The sequence below is a fragment of the Nothoprocta perdicaria genome, unplaced genomic scaffold (assembly GCF_003342845.1).
Source record: "Nothoprocta perdicaria isolate Ctin4 unplaced genomic scaffold, notPer1 scaffold_290, whole genome shotgun sequence".
NCBI classification, from domain to species: Eukaryota; Metazoa; Chordata; class Aves; order Tinamiformes; family Tinamidae; genus Nothoprocta; species Nothoprocta perdicaria.
This window is the reverse complement of record NW_020455522.1, coordinates 338763-362848: the sequence shown is the minus strand read 5'-3', so window position 1 is coordinate 362848 and position 24086 is coordinate 338763. Positions and strand designations below refer to the sequence as shown.

General features: G+C 42.2%; 1 protein-coding gene across 1 annotated transcript in view; it reads right to left on the bottom strand.

Annotated features, from left to right (window-relative positions):
• Positions 1–1164: 1164 nt before the first annotated feature.
• SYNDIG1 (synapse differentiation inducing 1) overlaps positions 1165–24086 on the bottom strand; it is a 51998-nt gene continuing 29076 nt past the window's right edge. The window contains exon 3 of the mRNA XM_026041750.1: positions 1165–2767. Coding sequence (XP_025897535.1) covers positions 2609–2767 — 159 coding nt within the window. The 3' untranslated portion in view covers positions 1165–2608. The remainder of the gene's footprint in view (positions 2768–24086) is intronic.

Genomic DNA, 24086 nt, shown 5'->3' with positions numbered 1-24086 from the left:
GTTTTGAATGGTATGGCTCTTAAAACAGYGGAAATCATTGCAGCAGCAATTTATGAAGATATTTCTCTGACCATGATTTCACAGTTCTTTCTCCTTCCAGAGTGGCTGTGCAAGCAGGCAAACCTATTTTTTTGTTGTTCTTGAGGTGTGAGTTTGATGCTCCATGTGTACGAATGTGCACTGACTTCTGGTGAAGCCATATGGCTTTCTCAGTGCACTTTAGGCACCCTTTCTCCTCGTCTGAGTGCACAAGGCAAATCATGTCCCTCTCATCTGGGATGGCTCTGCAGGCATGCTTGCCTGGAGCTACTGGCCCAGGAAAAGCCACTAGAGTAGAAGAAAGCGGTCTAAGGTGTGTAAGTCAAACAAAGGAAGACCCTAAGGTTTGTTTTCACAACAGCCTGCTTCACTTTCTTGGGTGGGTGGTAGGTTTTAGCTGCCTCCTCAGTCTAGTTTGGTGAGGTGGCTTAGACAGTGTTTTGAGAAGCAGTGTGGAGTTGTGTCTGTCCAGAAAGGGGACTTACAGCTTTTCACAGCCCACTGGAGACTGAAGAGAAGAAGACATTCTTGTAGGAAGCGAATCCTGCTTCCTAGGTAGATCTAAGCCATGACACAGCGCCAAAGCACCTTGTCCTTTTTCAGTTCTTCTTGCTCTTCTACCAGCTGCCATTGCTTCAAGGAGCTCTCCTCAGACATTTCCTCTGATTCAACCACATCAAAGCCTGTGGCTATCCTGAAGCCTAAGTGCCTCCAGCCTATGGAGATACCATGCCTCCTGCAGACTAGGAGATACCACGTGCTATCTCCTGTGAGTGCAACATTCAGCCTGCACAACCGTTACCAAAAACCATAAGGCAGACTCTCCACCTGCAAGGTTTACTGAAAAATAATTGCATTCTTCTTATTTTTTACCAATATGCAATGATTCTGGAGCCTCATGGTATGCTCTATACTGCTGCTCTTCCCCTGGACCCTCCTCACGTCCATCTAAATAAAGTATCACACGGAGTGTTAGCAGCTGTATACCATGTATTTTAATAAACTGTATAACTAGCAGAAAAATAGTTTTGGATGTGTTAGTCCTCCTCCCCGCCCCTTAAAAAAATTAAAATGAAAATCAAAACAATACCAGCCCCAAAACAGAAGGAAAAAATTGGTCACAGGGCAAAACAGATGCAAAATACAGAGTTGAAACAAAAGGTCTTTGATGACATTTTGGATAAAGAAATCATATTAATAAAACACAAGGTAGTGAATAAAATTCTTATTGTTTTGCTCGGGTTTTTTTTCCTCTCTTGGTATGTATAGACATACATATTTATCTTCTGACAAACCCTTGGTGGGATGAAATGGTRTATCTAGAAGATAACAAAATAAAAGGGGTGGCTGTGGGGAAGGAGTGAAAAAGAAAATAAATGCATCATTGAATTCAATGAAATAAGAACAACGTTCAACTTCCTTACAATATACCGTTATGGAGCAGCACAGCAAGATAATGTCACATGTTATCCCTCCATGGCTACACAAAGCGACCCTGGTCCATGGATGAGCTGTGAGCTTGTAATCTGAGTGATCTCAATCACTGCTATGTGTCCGAGCAGTACTTCAAAATGTAGGAAGCATTTATTCTCCTGGTTAACTCCCATGCTTTTCCATGATTTTAAATTTCAAGTTGATGAATATTTCAGTTTGCCTTTTTCTTATTTTTCTCTAGGTTTTTTGTGTTTACTTCTGCACAGGTCTCCACCGCAATGTGGAGCGATCCAAATGAGCCCCGTGCCACAGACTGTGCCATTATCACAGTGTGACTGGATGGAAATATTCAAATACTCACTTCTCAACAGATCACTGTCTACTTGGACCTCACCCTCGGTCTGTGAAGACAAGTCATGCAGTAATCCCAGCCACTTTGCACTGGCTGGGYCTGTGGGTCACCTCTTCATCCCAAAACAAGGAAAGGAAAGAAAGGAAAAATATTTTTCTTCTCTTCTTGCATGGTAGCCTACCAATACGAGTAGGCAATACCATTCTATGCTGAGGTCTCTGCTTCACCATCAGGCAAGTGAGTCCTGCATTCAGGGAAAAACAATAAAGAAAACAAGGCGTCCTCCTGTTGTTATCTGTTGTGAGCTGTTATCATGGGCTTTCAGAGAACCAGCTGCTGTCCATGCTTTTCCAGATTTTGGTGCCGTGCTTAAGAAGCAAACTAAGCACAAGCTCATGCTGGTTGTAAAGTTCAGGTCACTGACACGGTGTTCAGAGAACAGCGAGGGTACCAGCTTCTTGTACACACCATATTGCAAGGAAAGCAAAGCCAAACACCCCATCTCCCATACTCCCAAATTGCTTCCTTCTTTCCTTTCATTTCGTTCTTTCATTCTTTTTTCTTTCTTTTCTTGCAGAGGTGCTTGAAAAGAGACTCCTTGGAACTCTCCTCACCCCAGCCTATCTTCCCACCCTACAATAAGACRCAAGACAATCTCATCCAGTACCTGCCCCGAGAAGGTGTTTATTTGTCTCTTGGTCTCTTGGAAAACCATGCAGTCTGATCTGCTGGGAAATGCTGTAGTGTGAGTGCCAGGTGGCTGGTTCTCCTCTTTCCTGAGGCTCATAAATGGTTGTTTTTAGACAGGTAGGCGATAAGAGCCACGGCCACTCCAACATAGATACCAGTTCCAATTGTGATGGACAGCACAGCCAGGAAGAGCGCTCGCCGGGAGCTGGAGCTTGCGTGGTGGAAGTCCCCTTTGGCCACTGCTTTGTTTGTCTGCAAGATATACAACAATAAGAGCACAATATGTTTATTTGTTTCACTGAAACATCCTAAGATATGACAGCAAACTAGCTGGATTTTTTTTCTAGTCAAAAACTTTTTTGGTTGAGTTTGGTAGCACGTATCATAATGATGATGACAGAACCAATGTCAAGCATCTCAAGTGGCTATAAATTGCCTATAAACATGAACTTATCCTAGGATTTAATACCATGCCTCATGATGATTCCTGAGAAAGTGGATAGATGGAACTCTGCCATGTTCCCTTGCTGTTCCATGCAACAACAGATACAACCTTGTGAGAGTCTGTGGGATAATTCTCTGCTTCTAAGTTGCAAGGCAGTTTCCACTCTATTTTTTTGTTGTTCTTGTCTTTTTTTTTTTTTTCTTTTTACTCTCTTACTACTCAGAGCAATGCACAGCAGCCAAATGACAAGCTTCCAAGCTGAGAAAAAGACTTCTGGCCTTTCTGTCACTGACTTTATTAGGAAAACTGTCTCTTCTCATTCATCAACCTATTTTTTAAGCATAATGTCTTATAAATGTTTCAGGAAGAAACAGTGTCAAACAACACATTTTATGAGAAAGGCACAAGGTTGCAGGAGGGAGGAAAAGGATAATTTCAAAGAGCAACATACAAAAAAACTCCCAGGTTTACACCCAGGGTCATGTTTCCTAGTTTAGATGGGAAAGACATCCTGGCTACTTTGTAAAGAATATCAGGAYGGCTTTTTGACAACAGTGGCCACTGATTTCATGAGCATCTTTTCTGGGACTACCAAGGAAATGAAAAGAGAAAAAAAGTTGAGCGCTTTCTGGAAAAAAAAAATCTGGGGGTTTTGAGCTTATGGCTGCATTTGTTAGGWGGTCTTAAAAGTCTTGGCAAGAAAAGCAGAGGAAGATCTAGAGAGAAAGAAACAGTCTTTCAGTCTTCCTCAAAGATTTTCTCCAAGCATCTGCTATCTGCTGTCCATCTGCACATCAATAAAAGGCTTGAACGGAGAGGCTCCTATTCTCTGAAGTTAGGTTGGATTTACAAAGGGTAGCTTCATATGGCTGAAGCTATTTGTGCCTTTGGATAAAGAGAGGTAAAGAGTTTCACCTCCCCAAATGGAGGGAAGGTTTGAAAATATTATAATATTTCAGTTGGTCACTTCTGAAATGTTAGGTTATATTATGGACAATTCTGCAACATTCTGAACTGACTTCTTTTAAATGCAACTTTTTACATTCACAAACCAGCATTTTTTCCCTTAAAAATTGACCTAAATTCAAAGAGAAACACAAACCATTAGGCAAAATATCAAATAATACAAAAACTTGACAATACATCCTGATTGGGTTTATTAAAACAGGCTGGATCTATCCAAAATGATGTTGTGCAACCCAAACGCTGATTTGTTCAGTCTAATGGCTTCTTTCTCCTACGAAAGCCTAGTGGCTTCTTTCTCATAGGATCATCAGCCCAGGGATAAACCTCACAAAACCATTTTTTTTTGTTGTTGTTGAGGAGCTTGTTGAGGATGGTCCTGACCTTTGTGAAAGGATTATAGGYATGGTGAAAATCCAGCTTCTTATTAAAATGTCCAACCCAGAGGAAAACATATTTCATATATTGACTATGTGTTGCCACGGAGTGGTATCATTATGCTGCAGTCTGAATGTGACCAGCACTTTCACAGACCTTCTCATTTCCAACAAATTACTGAATCTAAGTTTTTTTTTTCCTTTGGACCTAACGCATATTTTGTAATTTAGAGAAATCAAATTCCCATGAGATCTAATTCAGAAGGAAGAGGCTATTAGTGAGGGCACCTAGGAAAGAAAATTTGTCACTCCTCCTTCAATGCATTCAGAAGGGCTTCCASTGAGATGGAGAAATCACCAACAGGGAAGCTGTCCTCTGTGAGTGTAACCCCAGGCTGAAAGGCTTCCCTTATGATTCGGATTTTTTTTTTTTGTTTTCTTTTTTTCCTCTTTAGTAAACAAAGACATCTTCAAGCAGGCCATGGTCWGGTTGTTCACTTGTCTTCATAGTGCCTGTATCTCAGCTATTTGTAACTGAAAATTAAAACTTAAAAGGGTTTTCCATGTAAGACCAGAGTCAGAGGCCATAGAGGGACAGGAAAATGCAACCATTCAAGTCTGCAACATCCAAAGATGACAGACATACAGAGAGAAAGATGTGCTGCAAACACTTCTAGGCTCTTGTTGCCAGTCAAAATATTGGGAATTCATGCAGAGAAACAAATTCAGCCCTCCCCTTCTGAAACGAGTTTACCGTCACATGCTTTTTTTTATTATTATTAAGATTTTATAATGCCACTTCTTGTAACTTTACACTTCTGGTTAAAATTACCCCGGGAAAAAAAAATGATGTTGTCTCCACTTTCATTAAACAGCCTCATCATGGACACTCACAGCACTTCTGATGGACATCCTTGAGTGCCAAAGGCACCTTGATCTATTCAGAAGCCTTGTCTAAGATGACAAGTCTGAAAATCCACTCAGCAGTTTATGCTCAATCAAAGGTAGCAATTGGGTAAAGTGCACTCGTAGGTCTCCAGGGACAATGTGACAAATGATAAAAGGCAGTGTTTGTCCAGTTGTTCATTCCCACTCTGGAGATGCATTTGCAAGAACTCCACATTGCAAACTCAACTCTGGCCTCACTAAGCCAAAGAGCCAATAAATTCCCCTCCCAGAAGCAAAGTCCCACCTATGGAAAATCCTAGGAATTCCTAGGATATTATTCCTAGGAATTATACCAAGGAATCCTTAGCAGGTATTAAGTGGTCTAGCACAGGAGGACAGTGCAGCAAGGACTTGTGCAAGAATAAAAATGCACATGTTCTACTAGATAAGGCCTTGATGATTCACTAAAGCAGCTCCAAGCTAAATGCTTTGATTTACGAAAGGAGGAAAGCCAAGCAGCCATACTGATGGGCTTAAAAGTGCACACAAAAGTGCATGCTCTACCTAGTCAGAATTATAACTGTTGGTTTTTATGGTACTCACAACCCTTTGGTTCTTCCCTTCCTTGCTAAGACTGTGGCTGGCAGCCAGGTGATTGATGAACCAATTTAAGGCCATCTTTGGGTAGCAGGACCAACAGGCTTGATAAACACAGCGGGTGACAAGTGCAAGACACTGGATAAATTACAAGTGAGGAATAATTCATCACATCAGCATGAGGCAAGCTCTGCCGCTGCGCAGGCAGAATATGGCATAGTTTTTCTACAAAGGGTTCATCTCCCTCAGCCATCACTGCCTTTTGGTATTCCTTTGCTCCGTGTTTCCCAGGATGCCCAGGCATGGCCATCAACTTCCCAACTTGAGGCACAGACTGTGATGGAGGGACTCCAGAATCCAAAGCGGAGGCTGGAGTGAAGACCAGCCTCCAAACAATCCTGTCTTCTAGAGGCTTTGGAAGTTGAAAGTCCATTCCATTTTCTGTCAAGCCATAAAAGTGGGGGGAAGGAGATCTGAAAAGACTTTCTTACTTGGTTTAATTGACAAAATGAGTATCTTCTTGTCTGGAAACATTTTCAAGGAATGCTCCTGGATTATTTACTTGAGCTCCTGCAAAACATCCATCATGTCTATGGACTGTGTGTTTTAGAGTCCAGGAGACCTAAACACCCCCATAGCTGCAAGGATTTAAAAAAAAACCCACCTTGCTGTATCTCACAGAGGCTCATATRTCATACTCACAAAATACCTTCTGGGAGGCTGTCTCTAGAAAGAAGAAACACATTGGTCACAATTGTGACGTACCTCACCTCACTGAGACTAGAGAGCAGGAATGGCCCACGCAGTGGGAAGACAGGCTATTGACCCATTTGCTCGAGTGATATAAGGGTTTATTTTCACCCTCTGGGAAGATTGGCTGGCAAGGATACCCAGTGTCCATGCAGATACAACCCTGAGTATTCCTTCTCAAAAGTCAGGCAAAGAAGGCCTCAGGATAAGGTGCAACTCATGGAGCAATTGCTTCTGCTCCCATTGTTTCTCCTTTTCTGCCATCTCCTTTTCTATCAAGAAATTGGCCATTGCTTTTGATTTGTCCAAACCGTGCTTCTGGCCTCAAGTGGCCTCAAGTTTCTGGGTGGTGAGATCTTCCCCCTTCTGGCCTGCGCCACTTCCTTTCACCGAGGGAAAGGACTCCAGAGCCTTTGCTAAAATTGTAGGTAGGAGAAGGGATTTGCCTCTGGGTCTTGAAAGGCAGAAGGGAGATTCCAGTCAGTGGGGAAAGTCATGAGACTGGCTGACACCAGGCACAGGGTACGGGAGATTACCAGGGTAGGGGGGATGTGGCAGGAATGTTTCCATATCTGAGGAGAGGTCTGTAGCATCTTGAGAAGAGCTACTGCAGTTCTCTTAGCTTTGTAGCCAGAAATACTGATCCAAGCAAGTGGCAAATGGTCCTTCTATCTGTTGAGCATTTGCAAATTCCATTACATTTGTAGTGTAATTAAAAAAAAAAAACCAACAAAAAACAGCCTGTTGCTACTTGCTGTTTGGGTACGTAAGAGCTCTTTTGCAGGTTTTCGCCATTTCTGCTGGGAAGTTGGCCCAGGAGATGGACATGACACTTGTGAACATTCTCTGTCTGGAACTTACTGGAAATCATGAGGAATAGGTTTCACCTGAAATCCTGACATCACCTGAAATCCTGACCTGAAATCAGACAATCCTAAATAGACCAAGATACACAAAACTCCTAGACTCAGTCCTGCACTTAATCTCTGCTGATGTTTACATTTCTTGTTCTCCTCAAGGGAAGGCCCCCTGTCTAGACTAATCTGGCCTTCTGAATGCAGACTGCAATGGTCTGGTGAGCTCTGAGATGGCTTAGCATGATGCCAAGGGCTGTGTAGTTGATTTTCCCCTAAGGAGATGCTGAGGAACAAGGAATGCTTTGGGGAACAATGACAAGAGGGTGAAAAGGCATGTCACTGGAGCTTCTTTGGCTCCTAAGACAGGGATCAACTGCTGTGTGCAGCTGCTGGTGCTGCTTTTCTCAAGGCTCTGTCAAACGTCCTAAGTGCTCTGGCATGAAAACTTACCCTTCAGGGATTTCTTGCTACAGTGAAGCCTCATTTTGGTATATAGATTTGTGTCTTCAGTGGCCAGAATGTAGCAGGGTGCCATATGCTGGTGTTCTGCTTGTTGGAAGGGGGACGAACTGGGAATAACATTTATTCCTGGAAGCCCAGGAAAAGATGAAGAAAAGAGGATATGATTGGAGAGAAAAGGCTTCTTCTGCCTGACCAACTTTCACAACATCCCAGTTTGAGCCCTCTGATCATTTCAGTATCAATGTTTTCTGCTGGAATCTGAAAATATGATGCAGATTAGGATGCAACTCAGCATCCGTCTGGTGCTGGCGTCCAGTTGGATTGTGTATTCAAACGCAGATAAAACTATAAATGTCCGAATGAGTTTTTGACGCTTGGGAAAGCATGAGAATAATAATGAGAATGGCAGGCAAAAGAGCTCTGAATGAGATGTTTGTAGATGAGTTCCAATAGCAGTTCATTCGATTGCACTTGAGAGAATAGGACCTCAGCCTGCAAGATGAGGAGGATTCTTTTTTTTCTTTTTTATGGTCAGATTAAGGAATTTTAGTTCTTAAATGCTTAAGGTGAAAATGTTTTCCCCTCCTCCAAATTGCCTCTAGCACCAAGCAGAATTTGCCAAAAATGTGGTGGAGCGTTCTTGTTGTACACAGGCATGTGCTCACACCAGCTTGCACACAGCAGACACGGGCTCGTGCCTGGACACATCAACATGTTCTGCCCAGAGGCTGTAGGCAGCTTCTCAGGTAACCAAGTCTACTGAACAATTATTTATGACCAATTTGGGCCCTTCACAATTTGGACCCTTTTATCTTGTCAACAGATTGGCTTTCCTGTCTTCTGACTGTGACTCCAGAGCTAGATGATAGCAACACACCATGTACACTGTTGTGAAGGTGACTGTGCCTGTGTCCTTGTTTTAGGTCTCTCAAAGATCTGGAATCCCTTGTGAGCRGTAGCAGGGAGATAAAGAGCCCTAGATAAAATAAAATTTCACACCTGGGCCTAGGTGGAAAACTTCCAAGGGAGCAGACCCCTGGGAACATCTGTACGATGCCTGCTGAAGCATGGCCTCATTCACAGGATGTCAATCACATTACGGCACATAACATTTTTCGCTGTGTGTATATATACATATATACACACACACATATTAGTGCAAAATTTCTTTCAAAGTGAAATTGGATTTGCTTTGTTTTGTTTGAAAGCATATTTAGAAGGGATGCTTCAACGTTTTCAGAGCTTTTCTTTTGAAAATCTTCTGAAATGAGAAATTTCTCAAAACCAATCTTTTTCTAAGAAGAATATCTATATTCATATCTATAGTCTTAACAAATCAAAGAACTCTGGAATACAATTTCTCACTTGACTCTAACACTGGTCATTGTGCATCCAGCATTGAATTACTWTTCAGTAATTACACATGTTAATGAGTAAGGAAAAGGAAAAAAAAAAAAAAGCTGGATAGTCTGGATAGCCCTATCTAGACACCCACCAGCATCTACCACCAGCAAGACACACATCTCCATCAGCGGAAGAAACTAGAGGGCATACTCATCTTGACTCAACTCCATGCTCAGGAGAGGACAACTCAGTAAGTTCTCATTCTTTAATAGAGGGGAGGATCATCAGGTGACCTGGAATAATTCATTTGTATTTGTCACTGGTGCTGTCAGCATGGAAATAGGAGGCTTAATCTTGTATTAAAGCTGTCAACACCCTGACACGACCGCTCCGTCTTTCCTGTGACTCAGCGTCTGCAAGACAAGAACTCCATGTTCTCCAGCAATGACATATCAGAACATTGTCACACCAGCCCTTACTCAAACACCATTTCTCTCTCTTACAACTACTGTGTTCCCAGGTGGAGAATCTTCTGCTTCATGGCACAGTGGCTTACGTGTGCATGGTCAGTRAAATGGCTGTAGTTCAGCCCCTGCTCCTCCCCTGTAGACTTCTTCCCCTTTGGTCTTCTGCAGCTCATTTCTGCTCCTCTCGTTGCCCTTTTGCTCCAGCTTTTCTCTCTCTTGGAGATGTGGTGGATAGAAGTGCAGATTTATTCTTACATATACCASGTGTTTCAGCAGCAAAGAGAGAGCTTTCTGAAAAGCTGAGGTGTAGGTRTCTGAGAGGTGGCCAGGAAGCAGCAGTCTCTTCCAGCAGCTAGAAGGARCCCAACAGCAGCCAAAGAACACTGGAGAGATCTGGCTTATCCTCTTGCCACTTGGTGAGCAAGGCAGAAATTCAGTGAGGTACCAGAGGAGTTTTCCAGAAAAAATATTGCCAAGCCACTTAGGAGTGGGTCACCTCCCCAAATACTAACAACACTTTCATGAGCTGCTGGCATTCCMAGAAGACCAGCGAGATTCTGCGCCTGCAGTGCCTTAAGCAGAATATTGACAATAGGTGTTGGACCCCCATGCACAGAATTGCTGGTTTTCACCTCTGTAAAGCTGAGAACCTGTCCAAGAAAGCATTTTTTTTTTCTCTTGCCCTAAGGGAGAAAGGAAAAGGCCCTGAGATGTTTATTCTGCAGATTCTCCAGGTTTGGTACTCTCTTCTTCCCCAGCATCTGAATAACACTTTATAAAACTGCCTCCTTAGCTACAGGTTTGGCTCCTCAAGTCTCCTATCACCATGCTAAGAGGTAGCTGCTTTTGGCTTGTTGAGAGGAGCTGAGCTGCATCAGTTCTTACGTTGGTGTGCAGGGACCATTTTATTTTTGATCTGTGGGGCTCCCAGTCAGAAGATTTTTCTGCTTTGATGATAAGTGTTGGAATGAACAGGCTGCCCCAAAGCTCCCTTTAACAAATTGCTCTGCAGGCATAAGGCTCTTCCTTGGCAGAGATCCATTAACATACAGACGTACATTTGGGTTGTCTAACTGGGGCAGCACAAATTACTAATCAGGATCTTTCTTAGTGACTCTAAGGGGTCACCAGCAACCTGGCAAAGATTTCTTTAATATCAAATTATTGCACAGCACACAAACAAGGACAGAAAGTGGATCCTCTTTTGCCTACTGCATACACACAGCAAATGCCTTGCTACCAGCAATTTAATCGGCATTGCCATGCCTGCCAAAAACAAGGACAAATAAAAACCAGGCGTCCATGTCACACTTCTAAGTCAGCATGCTTGACTATGACTTGGGTTACCAGACATCAGCTGAGCTGCTCACAGTAGGTAAGTGGTAGCAAGGCAGATAAAGGTCAGCAAGCAGCAGGGTGTAGGACTAGACAGATCTAGAAATACGGTGGATACAGGTTAGCAGTGCCACTCCAAACCTTTCCCGGTCACAAATCCTGTTGCATTCATCTCTTAGAAAATTTCAGCAGCGAGTCCTTCAGGTGGGGAAGGACTAGATAATAATTTTTTTCAGAGTGCTGTCCCTCTTGTTCGTCTCTTTACCCCACTGGGGGAAAAAAAAAAAAAAAAAAAAAAAAAGAAAGAAAGAAAAAAAACCCCAAAATATGGTTCATGATTCAAATACATCCTCTGCTAAACATTCCAATAAAATATTCATGAACAACTGTTTTCATTATTTGCTCACTGCTAAATGACTCCACCGTAGTTACACAGACAGAAGTCTCAAGCAGATGCCTGCTTTGGTGGCCAGTGCTTCTCCTTCTGCACTCTCTGTGTCTTTCTCTCTCTGAATTCTTGGGCATTCACAGGATCCCTCATTTTTCTTAAAATTTTCAAGGTGCCAACTTTGATTTCTACAGTTTGGTGGGGATCCCTATGGAAGTAATTCCATACTACTATGCAGTGCCTATGGAAGTAATAATGGTACAACCATATCTAGAGCATCCTGGTGGTACTAAATTAATCGCCTGCACTCTTCTCCATTAGAAAACAGCATAGGACCAGGATCCAAGCCCTTTTGGAMGAGAATAAATGTTATTACAGAACCTTTTTTATATAAACTTTTTTTTTTTTTTTTTAAATCAGAGCCTTTTCCCCTTTCATTTCAGAGATGAGATCCTCAGAGTAGCAARGAAGCTAACAGAGAAAAAGAAAAGAGTATAAGGCAGTTTATGTTACACTTTTGCTTATCTTTCTTTCTCCCACTACAGAAAAGGCATCTGCTGATGCAGGAAACACTACTTTTTCATATAATGGAAGGTTGCACTATTATTCCTGCTCATGTGTGGTACCTGATTACCTGATCTAGTTCCTCAGCTAAATGGCAAGACCATATGCAAAAACTTTTTAGACTGGAAAATTATGGCAACAGGGCACAACTCCACCAGTTCTGGATGGAGAACTGCTGTCTCCATGACTTTGCATGACATTGTTTCTGTAAATGTCCCTGTGACATGTTCAAATCTCCTGCTTAGATTTAGACCTTTTTTTTTTCTTTTACAAAGACRCATTTGTTGAGTTGTGGCTTTCAAGGGTAGAAGATATTTTTAATTGGTGTTTGGCTTTGAATSATGGATTAATTGCATTTATAGACTATTGAATTCAGGCCAGTTGCACGCAAGATTAAATTTAGGAATATTCCTTGGTCTGTGCCTTTAATTAAGGACCAGAATTTTGATGCTCGCTTGCATTAAATAGAAACGAATCATGTACCTTTGGAAACAAGGCACAGTGTAGATGCCTCTAAAGGCAATGCCTGTCTTGCAATGACTACATGAGTGGCAGGTTTATCACCAGTGTAAAAACACAGTCATTGTAGATATTGGGGAGCAGCTTTAATAATATTTGATGTTTGCCGCTGTGACTTGAGTACACTTGGGTTCCTTCTTGAAAAGGATATTAGCTATTTAGATTACAAGTGCTGATATTTTTTTTAATTATTCTAACTGCTTTATTAATTCCAGGCAAGCTGTCTTGTAGCTTGTCAAGGGCCAGAACATGAGGTGTATGTTTCTTTGCATGCTTCGGAAAACAAGCAACCTGTTGGAAATGTCTAAAGGAGGGTCTAAAGATACGCCAGCTTTCAAAGCTTYTGCTATTAAAAATAATGGTAAATCACCTTGGTAATACATTATTTTGTATGCCAAGTACCACAGGGTTGCTGAGGAATATAAAGTAAGTGGCATTTTTGGAAGACTTGTGTCCTCATCCTCTTTGAACAAATCAGGCCATGAAGTCACGCATCAGCAAAGAAGCCTATTCATGTGGAACAGAGATCTGAAACTCAAATATGCCCTCCAAAGAAGTTCATGGATGTACCAGCTAGAAACTAAGGCTGATGTCCTGAGGTGGAAAATCAGTGTCTTTTTCTACTCATACAAGTCCTACTTCTAAATTAGATGTGCCAGTTAATAGGGTGGATGGGTAGTAGTTACTGCATTGGATCGTGGGCTTGAACTCTCAGGTGCCTAAAACTTGTTGCCTACAGTCTTGTGAAGCTTTCTCTGCTGCACACAGCTACCTGTCCATCTAAGGTAGTGAAGTGCAATCTTTTCACAACAGTGTGAAACGTCTCTCARACTGAGATCTCTGCATTGGCAGTTCTTCAGTGGAGCTGGGTTTGGACTAGATCATCTCTAAAGGTTCCTTCCAACCTTAAGGATTCTATGATTGTATGATTCCATATACCAAGCCTGGATATTGCCTATGCTTCTAGTAAGTAAAGAGTGGAAAAGCAAGGTCAGAAATCTTGCTGATGGATTTCCCACTACATTATTGGTAGTCTTGCACTGTTGACTCCACTCTTCTGGGACAAATGGTGACTGAGTCTGCAGATGGAGCAGAGTCAATGGGTTAAGAGAAGTCAAGGATGGCCCCCGAAGACCAGAYTTGCATTGATACCACTCATTCAGGAGGTCAATTACACATCACCTCCATATGCAGGTGGCTAGGATAGTATTGATATTTTCATTTTATTTGTAGCTGTTCATCTGGGAGTTGAGCTGTATCAAGTGCAGAGAGGCCAGAGGTRGATAATTGCTAATGTCAGTCAAGATTTTAAGGAAGGAAAGAGACAGTGACAGAGAAACAGAGAGTTTAAGAACCATGGGACTGGAGAAGCGCTGTAATGGCAAGAGACTGAAAAAAAAAATGGCAATTAAGTACCTAGGTGAGTGAAAGCAGGTAGCTCTCTTTGGTGCCCCCTAAACTTCTCTGAATTTTGAAATTTATTGCCATTTGCATGCTATCAAAGAGTCTTCTACCAGGAAATTCTGCACTCTTATGCAGAAGGTCTCTCTACACCATAGATTGTAGATTTGCAAATGTTCTTTGATCCAGCCAAGTACCAAGCACTTGGTCAACTCTAACTTCCCTCCTGCCCTACAGAATTCTTTCCTGACTGTTGAAAATGTTAGATGGGCAGAAAAGTCTTTGGCAAGGATTGCCTCTGCCAGATGTTGCCTTGGCATGGTGAAGGTGTTAGGACAGAGCAGGAAGACTTCCAGTGTTCATCTTTGATCCGGTTCTGATAGAGGAAAAGAGAATACAGACAAGGAGCATTTCTGTCCACACACAGGCTTGACAACAGAGAAGAGCCATGACTAGTTTATTAGCAAAAATATAACCAGTATGGTCTAATGGACTGGTTCCCACTTCACTGGTCCATGGGCCATCACCCACTCTCAGACTTTCTGGGCTATTAGGCACTTCCAACACTTACTTACATTAAATGAAGCATAAAAGATCACATCTTAGATGCATACACATCTATGCATACTTGCACACATATGTATAATATGTGATGTAAGTAAAATGACTGGAAAGCACATGCTAGCCCTGAAAATAAAAGTTCAAAAACCTTTGTATCAAGTTTTGAGTGAGGACAGTTCTTGTTTTTAGAGGAAAAATTACAGTTTTCCTGCCAGCATCAGCTGATCTCTCTGCTGAGAGGGGGCGGCATTCGTGTTTTCAAGATGGGCCTGGGTTATTTGCATGGAACTCAGCTCTTCCTGCTGTTGTTAAGCTGCCTTTGAAACTTTCTGAAACAGTTTTTTTACACCCGCCCACACGGAGAATGACACACTCCCAGGGCTGTTTTGGGGAACTTAGCAACACACTTCTGCCAGGAAGCATTAGCAGCATCATCTGAGACATCTCTCGTTATCTGTACTTGCTCTTCCCCCAGTTTTCCATTAGAGAAGCCACAAGGGCACTAACACACTTCATTGCAGGACTTCCCTCTGACAACAGGATCTAGCCTTCATGTCAGTAGTCTTGCGAGACACATACAGAACAGGAGTCTAGCATGGTCCCTGCCAAGGAACCACTAGATTAATTCTTACGGGATAACAGAAAACCTATAGGGTGCTTGGGGCAGAGGGATTTAGGATAGGCAGGCAGACTTTATAGATGGATCAGCCAGCGCAAAGCTCTCTCTTTGCCCAGGCTGTGCCATGGGCTCTCCTTTGCCATCCCCTCACCTGGGTTTTCACAGCTGCTCAAGAGGCTTCCTGTCCATTCTAGAGGGAAACTGCCCTCAGACCTTGAGCAGAGGTCCMTGCTTTCCCTGGTGTATGACTAAAATATATGATCTGCAGGGCAGACTGGAGAGTGCTTAAGATCAGGTCAAAAGAACAGGTCCTCCCTTTCAAGAGTTCCTTATTTAGACACCCCTTGGTGGGGAAAGACTGAAATGGGGAATCCTAAAGTTTGAATAAAAGAGAGCAAAAATAAAACAAACACAAATTGTGTCCTACTTTTGTACCTCAGTGAGGACTGAGTTTAGTGGTCTCCTTTCACACTTCTTGGTTTATATTCTTGGAGGTGTCTTCTCTGATGTCATCAGGTTTGGAGGAGAGATCACTCATTGATTTTAAGGTTTGAAAAAGAGGGAGATGACTGCTTGCTCCATCAGCAGTGCTGCTTTCCCCTCAACAGATCAGAAAYGAGGGAAAAAACAAACTTTATAAGAAAGAATAGACACACCAAGTAAGAAGTAAGACCTAGGTGAGACTAGGTAAGGCTCATGCAGTCCCATATCTTGTTTCAAGCATTAGACCACAGCAGATGCTTTGGGAAGCATGAAAGGACAGGACAAAGATAACAGGCTAATTCCCCTATATAGTCTCCCAAGTCTTCAAATAACATTGCTTGGAAGGTTGCTATGGAACAGAGGCAATGTAGGGATCTCTGATCCCTTTGTTTATTTTCCTCCTTTGTTCATTTCTTTTTGACTGTGAAGATCTCAGCAGAAACATCAGCCTTGTTAATAGAGTTACTGACAGATCTTAAATATTAATACAAAATCTGCCTTCTGTAATTCTAAGTAATGCTTCAGATGAGGGTGCTGCGAGAGCTGGGGCTTGCTTGCAAGATCTGGCTGAAGAGGATGTGCACTTCAAAGGGCGTGTGTGTGCAGTGAGCAGAACCTGCAGAAGAGAAGATGAAGAGGTGATGAGAAAAGATGAGACAGTTATGCAGAATACAGGAAAAGTGCTTCTGCTTTGAGTGGGTAAGTCACAACAGAGGATGTAGCTGCCAGCTGCACAGATGTAGCCCAAGAGCTCAAGAACATGTACCTGAAGGCAAGTTTCTCCATAGTGCTTTCTTCAGAAGCAAGCTTGCAAGGCAGAAGCCTAAACCCATGGAAGCAAACAGCCGAGCTGGGCTGGGGATTTCCTCTCAATGAGTTTTGTATTTGTTTGCTTCTTCATGGAGTTTGACAGAACATGATTGCTCTCTGTGAAGATTTTGCTGAGGATGTGTAAAAAAAGTGCTGAGAAATGGAAACACTCCAATATTACAATACTCTCCTTCAGTGCTCCAAGGGAGCCACAGTTGGCCCACCATCTGTTTCCCTTTTATCAAAGACCCCGTGTCCCCACCTAAACTGTCTCTCCACCATGGTGCACTGTTACCAGAAACTCCCCGAATGCATCTGCCGACATTCAGGAACAGGAATATAAAGCAAGATATTATTTCTGTATGAAGACATGTGGCCTTTTGGGTTGCAAACGTGGATTTTCAATTGATTTGCTTTGCTTAGTGCTGCCTTCCCACTAAAGCATTTCTTTTTTCTTGTTCTTGAACTTTTTCTCAGGGGAGGGAAAAAGAAAACAACAAGAAAAACTCACTGCTTTTGGAGCTGTCAAACCCTTTTTGATGACAGTAAACATATCAACACAGCCTGCCAGCATGAACTGATAATTATTCTTAGTCATTCAGTATGGATTTACTCAATATTAAGGAGATCCACATGTCCGAACAGTTTTGCTTTCGCTGTATTAAAAACAATTTGTTATTTTCCGAGTRTAGGGGGTGAACATAATAAGCCACCAAGGAAGTAAAAGGCCACTTCAGAAGACCACAGCCTTTGCCTCARTAGTCCTGCGAGATCAGTGAGCTTGCCATCTAGGAAGGGCATGAATCCAGTAGATTATTTACAAACCTTATGGGATACCAAGCACACCTGAGCAAGCTGAGCTGTTTTATCAGGTTGGTGAGATGACCTCCACTGATTAAAGCATACAAAGTGCAGAAGAAAACGATAAAACACAAAGTATCCTGCAATACTCACTCTGTAGCTGAAGGCAAGGAAATCAAACAAGGAAATCTGGCTACGTAGATGGCGAAAAGAAACTACTGCAGCTAGCAGGAACATTTTTTTTTAATGTCACATTACATTTTCCAATAAGAATAGGTCTCCTGACTTGCAAATCAATTTTTGATCTGACCCATGTGTTTCTCATCCCCTCAGAAGTGTTTTCATCCTAAAGCAGAAGTTCTGAAAAAACTTTTCTCCAGATGCAAAATCTTCAAGTTGAAGAAGAACCTGCTGGTAGTAAAAGGAAACACCAGGTAYGCACTGGCAAACTCTGCTCTGATCTTTGAAGAAATTAGCTACTTTTCAGTCTTATTTCCACCTGTGTAGGTGGGAGGAGTGTTACTATTCTGCTTGCTAGTAAAGCTGTCTAGCCACCTTGAAAGGAGAGCAAGGAATAAGGAGAGCTCTAAGGTTTGGGACTGGACTAGCTCAGAAAAAGCTGCAAACATATCAGTATAAAGTAGCCAATGAATGAATTCCCAAACTCAGGTTTGTTACAGAGGCACACAACAGATCAAATCAATATATTTCAAAGTGGCATCAGGGAGGATGTTTCAAGGTCCTTGCAGTTCTCTGTATGAATGCCACAAAGTCCTTTCTGACTGTTCATCTGAGCAGTGCATCATCTCCTACCCTAAAGGATAGGAGAGGAGGAAAGGATAAAGGAATTTTTCCTCCTATACTTTAGAAAGCTTTGCATAAAGTCCTTCACAAAGCCACCTCCCTGCAATCCAGCGCTGAGGATTTTGTTAACCGTCCTGCAGTGGATGTGGTAACATGTTTATTCCTGCCTTGTCTGCCATTGCCTTTAACTTACTTGGAAATTCTTTCTGTGTTTCTCCCTGTTCATCTCTTCTCCAGAATTTTTCTCTACTCTAAAATAGCAAGGAGCTGACAGAAAGTTTCAGGCATTTGAGGAGCTGATAACACTGCTGCACACAGAAGATGCGGGCAACAGCAAAGAAGGCAGGACTGGCTCCRGCAGAGAAAATAATATGCATTATGCTGAATTTTATGTCAGGAGTGGAAAGCTCTTTATTACGTGATTTTCTTCTTTAATATTCCCAGCAGAGCAGCAAATGCATATACCAAACCTCTACAATACAATCTATGTACMTCACAAATATAAGGTTACATGATGCTCCCTCATGGTGGTCCAACATCAGTATCATCACCATTAACAAAGTAAAGGACGGGGTATTATCGTCATAGCATGGTTTTGCTAGAAGAGATGAAGGGAAGGACTTTTGTCTTACTTGGGTTCCCCACAACTCAGCCACCCTGCAAAGCCAGTGCTTGCTAAATGGATAGCATCACTCTTTTTTATTTTTTATTTTTTATTTTTTATTTTTTATTTTTTATTTTTTATTTTTTATTTTTTATTTTTATTTTTATTTTTATTTTTTATTTTTTTATTTTTATTTATTTATTTATTTATTTATTTATTTTTGTTTTCACTGAGATGCTGGCATGAAAGCTGAGGCTTTCTAAGCAAAGGCCCTGTGAAGTAATCTTACAGTTTCCTCTGTTTCCTCGTGCTGGAACCTTGGACGAGCTAAGCCTTAGGGAGCAGGATTTATGCAGCAACTTTGGCTCAGAAATGGCCTTGCAATCAGGGGAATCTGAAAGGAATTTAGTGAAAAGGATTTTCTGATAAGGAGGTATAGCTGGTGGAAAGAGCCAGGGGAATTCCTTAGTAAAGCCCTTTTCAACCTTAGGAGACTTTATAAATTTTAAAAGATGAACACAGGAAAGATCAAGACAAATGTCAGCAATAAACCAGACATACTCTACATTCATATTCTAGGGAAGATCAAGCCATTATGAAAGAGGTTTAACAGGCTCAGAGGACTTGCCCGTCTTCTTAGGTGGGGTTTTGCACCAAAAATGAGCTCCCTGCTTCTAAGTTGTACTCAATCTGCCTGGTGCTGCTYTGTCAAAGCCACTAAGGGATTGCTGGACCAGCTGTTGAAGTTCATTGTTCACCTTTGGTTTCTCCCTGTTACCAGGAAATGCTCCCTGCTTCTCATGGTGATCCAGGAGAAACCAGGAGAACCAGGAGGTGGCTAAAGGTTAGCCTTTCACTCAAGGCTGTAACCCAGCCTTGAGYGGTGGAGGAAGACCTGAAACCCTCCTTCAATCCACTTATTCAGAAGTTTCCAAGAAGATGTGCTGGAGGCAAAACTCTGCTATACATACCAGGATGGAGATAATACTATCTAGCCTTRGGATTTTTTTGTGCTTCTTTCATCCCCCTGGGAAATCTGCATTCAGGCGCCTTCTGTTCATGCCTGCCTCTGAGGCAGGGAGTTTACCTGCGGTGAAACATGCTGTTTGAAGACGTTCTGCTAGAGAAAAGCTGGTTTATGAACCAACTGGGGGCCCTCAGTGGTGAAACCATCAGTAGTACATAATTTCACATTAAGAGGCATTTGCYTCCCGTGGGCCGTGCTAATGGAGTCTGACTGGGCTGTGATTTGGTTGTCCTTAGCCGGTAGGTATAGAGCAGCTCTCATTTACCACGGGAAGGCAGACCGCACACTAATGATCCTTCCTCGCAGGGACTCACATGCTGCGAGTTCTCACAAACATCACTGTGACAGGCAACTAATGAGAAAAGTCACAGCATCCCTGTGGGGGACCATGCATCAGCGGGCCACTCTGCCAAACCGTTAAGAGACATGAGCAAATTTAGAGAACTGCAGGACTGCGTCTGCAGCCGCAGACCTAAAAGCTTGTCCTTTTGGTTCTTCCTTTTGCTGGCTTGCTCAGTGGGAGAGCGGCTCTTGGGTTCACTAGCTGTGGCTCTGCTTGTTGCAGAGGTTTTGCCCATGTTCATGGGCTGCTGAAGCCATAGGAGAAGTGACCCTAAGAGTTGAGGAGTGACTTGGCCACGAGTGCAGAAAGCAGAWTAGAGGCTCCAGAAAAGCAGAAAGAGTCCAGAAAGCAGAAAGAGTCCAGCAAAAAGTCCAGAAAGCAGAAAAGAGAAGCTCCAAAGGCAGGAGCAGGATAAGGGTCCTTGTTGGGTTCTCATGAGATTAGGTATCACATGGAGCCAGAAAAATATAAAGTTGGAAAAATTACTAGCAGAAYGGATATGCTGATGCAAAGCTGTATGGCCAAGTCCAACATTCCTGCAAAAACAGGCTCTGAATAGCAGCCAGAGAAACCTAGGCTTGTGACCAGAAGTAACAGCAGAGACGATGGAACAGCAGCAATGCTGTAAGGAGGAAAATACAGAAGAGGCAGGGAGGGTGCCTGGCTTAGGAGTGATTTCAGCTCCTAACWGGGAGGTACTGGAGCAATGTATGTGCTGAATAAATATCTCATTTGCTTGTATGGTATTTAGTAGCCCCAGACATGAGCTGGTTGGCCACAACCCTGTAGCACATCTTCTTCCACTTGCCACAAAGGGCATCCAAGGTCTGGTCATGTCAGGCTTTCTACAAAGGTTCAATACAGGCCATTTCTCCTCTGCCTTTTTTTTTTTTTTTTGGTTGTTCCAAGGATTCTTCACTGCATGGTTTTCCAGCAGAGCAACTTTCATTCTAGCAGCCATATTTTTGACTGCTCAACCTGAAGGGTTTCCAGTCTCAGATACCCTCAATTAGGGATGTTCTAGGACTTTTTTGTTCAACCAGTGGTTCTGAAAACCAATAGCACTGAAAACTAAAACATTAAATCTGCATCATGGAAGTGACCAAAAGAGACATTAGATAAGGCATGTGATGAAGTAATTGAAACAACAAAATACATGGGCAAAATGGTTAGGTCTGGAAACAAGCTCTTTTTCTTTTTCTTTTTCTTTTTTTTTTTTTAGTTAGAAACCCTCTTTCACCCCAAAAGGACAAATCTCTCTGAGCCTGATTTGATGCCACCTAGAGATTCTCACTGACTTCACAGTCTATGGTCTCAGACCCATGGTGACACACAGAAATGACTAACATCAACCTTATTCTTTAAGAGAACATTGTGTCTGTCTATAACATGGTTTTCTTATTTACCATTTTAAATAGCAACCCAGTGCTGGCAGACAGATGGACAGGATGAACTTAAAGGTCTTTTACATGCCTAATGTCTATGATTTTATGAGTCATTTCGGTGAGAAGAAGATTAAATGTTTGAATGGAGCTAAAAAGACACGACATCATGGCTCTGTTTACTTTCCTTGAAATTAGTAATAAACTGAATTATGCTGAACCACTTAYCATTAACAAAAAAATCTTTAACTTGCTTTTTCTAAAATGTTTCCCTTCCCTCTTAAATCAATTCACTAGAGAAAAGCAAGAGGTTTTCGGTTTTATACACAAGACAGAACAACTTGACCATTGAGCAAATAATGGAATTTCAGATATCACAAACGAATCTCAGTCATACATACATCTAAACAGCAGCTGAAATATTTAGCAGCCTTTAGCAGCATCTTTTTTTTCTGTCTGCTTACTTGAACATCCTGTACTGCTGGGTTGGCTAAAACACCTTAGTGAAATCCTCTTGACATTAATGTTTATGCCTTTCAGCGCAGTGCTTTTTCTTAGCCCATTTTAAAATAAGGTGAGAAGTATGGACTTTTCTCAGTGGATTTCATTGTGCAATGAAAYGTTCAGTGCCATGTAATTTAGCAAAATGACTGCTATCCATTCAGTAGTGGACCTGAGGTTATTTTAGGACTCCTTATCATTCATGTGYCTTACACAGATATGGGCTCCACTCTTATCACACACCTTCCCTCTTCTCTTGCAACWCATGTCCTCTTTCCTTGAATAAAATCCTCTTAATCTCAACCCTACTCCAGGTGCCTGATGTCAARAAGCAGGATGACTATGACCTCTTGATTCATCACTTTATATGGTGGTATAGGGATATTGTAGTATCACTGCCTCTAGAAAGCCTCCCTCTTCACTTTGGACCACTCAACGAACATTGAGCAGCTCTACGAGGAGAAAGGAGTTCACAGCCTCCCAATGCAAGCCTAGGTTGGCATGAGTTGAACTGCCCCTCTGCAGAGGTTGAAATGYTGGCAATGAGGAAAGTGTTTTCAGGTAGTGTCAAGGCTCCTGCTTTTACTTCTGCTCTCCATTTGTTCCCCAAGACAATGACTCCAAGATGCTGCTATGTAGGTGGCTCAGAGAATAGCTAGTAAGAGTTACCACATATAGGTAAAACCAGGCATCTGTTTTGGTTGCTGCAGGTCTGTAAAACCAACCCTAGAGATGTCTTACCTAGGCATTATACTTTGCTTGGGCTTATTCTCTTTCCTATGCTGCCTCCTTCTGACCTTTCCTTCTTCATCCAAATGCACAGAAATCCTTTCTTTGTCCTTGCTGCTTTATATCCCTCACATCAACGCCCTTCAGATACATCTGCAGCTCTGTCTCTGATCACCTAGCTTGCCCCACCTCCTTCAGATTTTCCATCGCAAACCCTTTCACTTAAGCTCAAAGTGTAGTATGTTTTCACATGCTCACAAGTAGAGGTTGAGGGTGAAAAAGCAGGCACAAGACATCAAACTCTTYAAGGTATTGTTTTAATCTACCCCTATGAAAGAGATCAAGTATGAGAACACGCCAAAGTGGCAGTATCACAAGTAGGTTTCTTGTTTACAAGGACTGGATGGCCCTTTGCTCCCGAATAACTCTTCTGAGTGCAGCAACAGTTTTTCTTGAGAACATCCTTTCCATTTGGCAGTTGAAATGATGAACAGAACTATTTTCTATTATGGAAATCCTTTGAGAGCTCAAAAGACCAAAACGAGGTGACCTCCCTGTAGAAGATATCTGCCTGTTTGATGCTGCACAGCTTGGGGCTCTCAGCCTCTGRAAGACTGTAAGATTATCCAAGCTAATCCTTAGTGTTAGCTGCAATAAATGACACTTTAAGGGATACTTCACACAGTCTGAATTCCTACTTGCTGGGATCATAATGAAGCAGTATCTTTCAGTGAAAAATCCCCCATCTCCAATATCTGGCCACCTGTAGACAAGGCTACCTCCAATAGGTTCAGCTTGGACCCAATTGCTGGGAATACAGCTAATTTAGAGGGGAAAAAATATGCTTAAAAGAGTTGGGAGAAGCTTAGTGTGGAAACTYTACCTCTTGACTCGGGAACTGTGCTTCAGCTCAGGGTCTTGCCTGGTCTTTCCTTGCGCTGTATTGGAGAAAGGGTGATTTTATGCTAATAATACTGTCACCACCCCATGCTCATCATGGAGATAGCAGATGATGCATGTTCTGCCAAAGAGATTTCACARAGGTTGCAATTTTCCTTCACACAAAGCTACGACAGCAATCTCTTATCTTAATTAGTGATTGCCAAAATATGTCACACTTGGTAGGAGGTAAATTATTTTGGCCTTATCAAATAATTTTTAAACATGCTATTTCCTTTGTGGTCACAAAAACATTCCAGCCTCAAATCAGCTTGGGAGCTGTTACCAAGGGGGAAAAAAGAGTTCTTGTGATGATAGTAGAGCTGTAACAAAATAATGCATGCAGGTAAAAGGGAAGCTCTGCTCCAGGATTCATGTGACATTGCTCCCTGTGAGACTGTTCAGGTCTGACAGACTTCCCAAAATGAGCAGAAACACCTGTTTGCCTCAAATCGCAACAGGAAAAGCAAGTAATATGGAAACTTGAGAGAAGTTCAGATTCCCACTGCTTGACTATTTTAGTTTTTTTCCCTAGAGAAATCATACCCTTGGTGCCAAACTCTGACATCTTAACATTTAGAGTGAAAAAGCTCAGATATGCCTCTGATAGA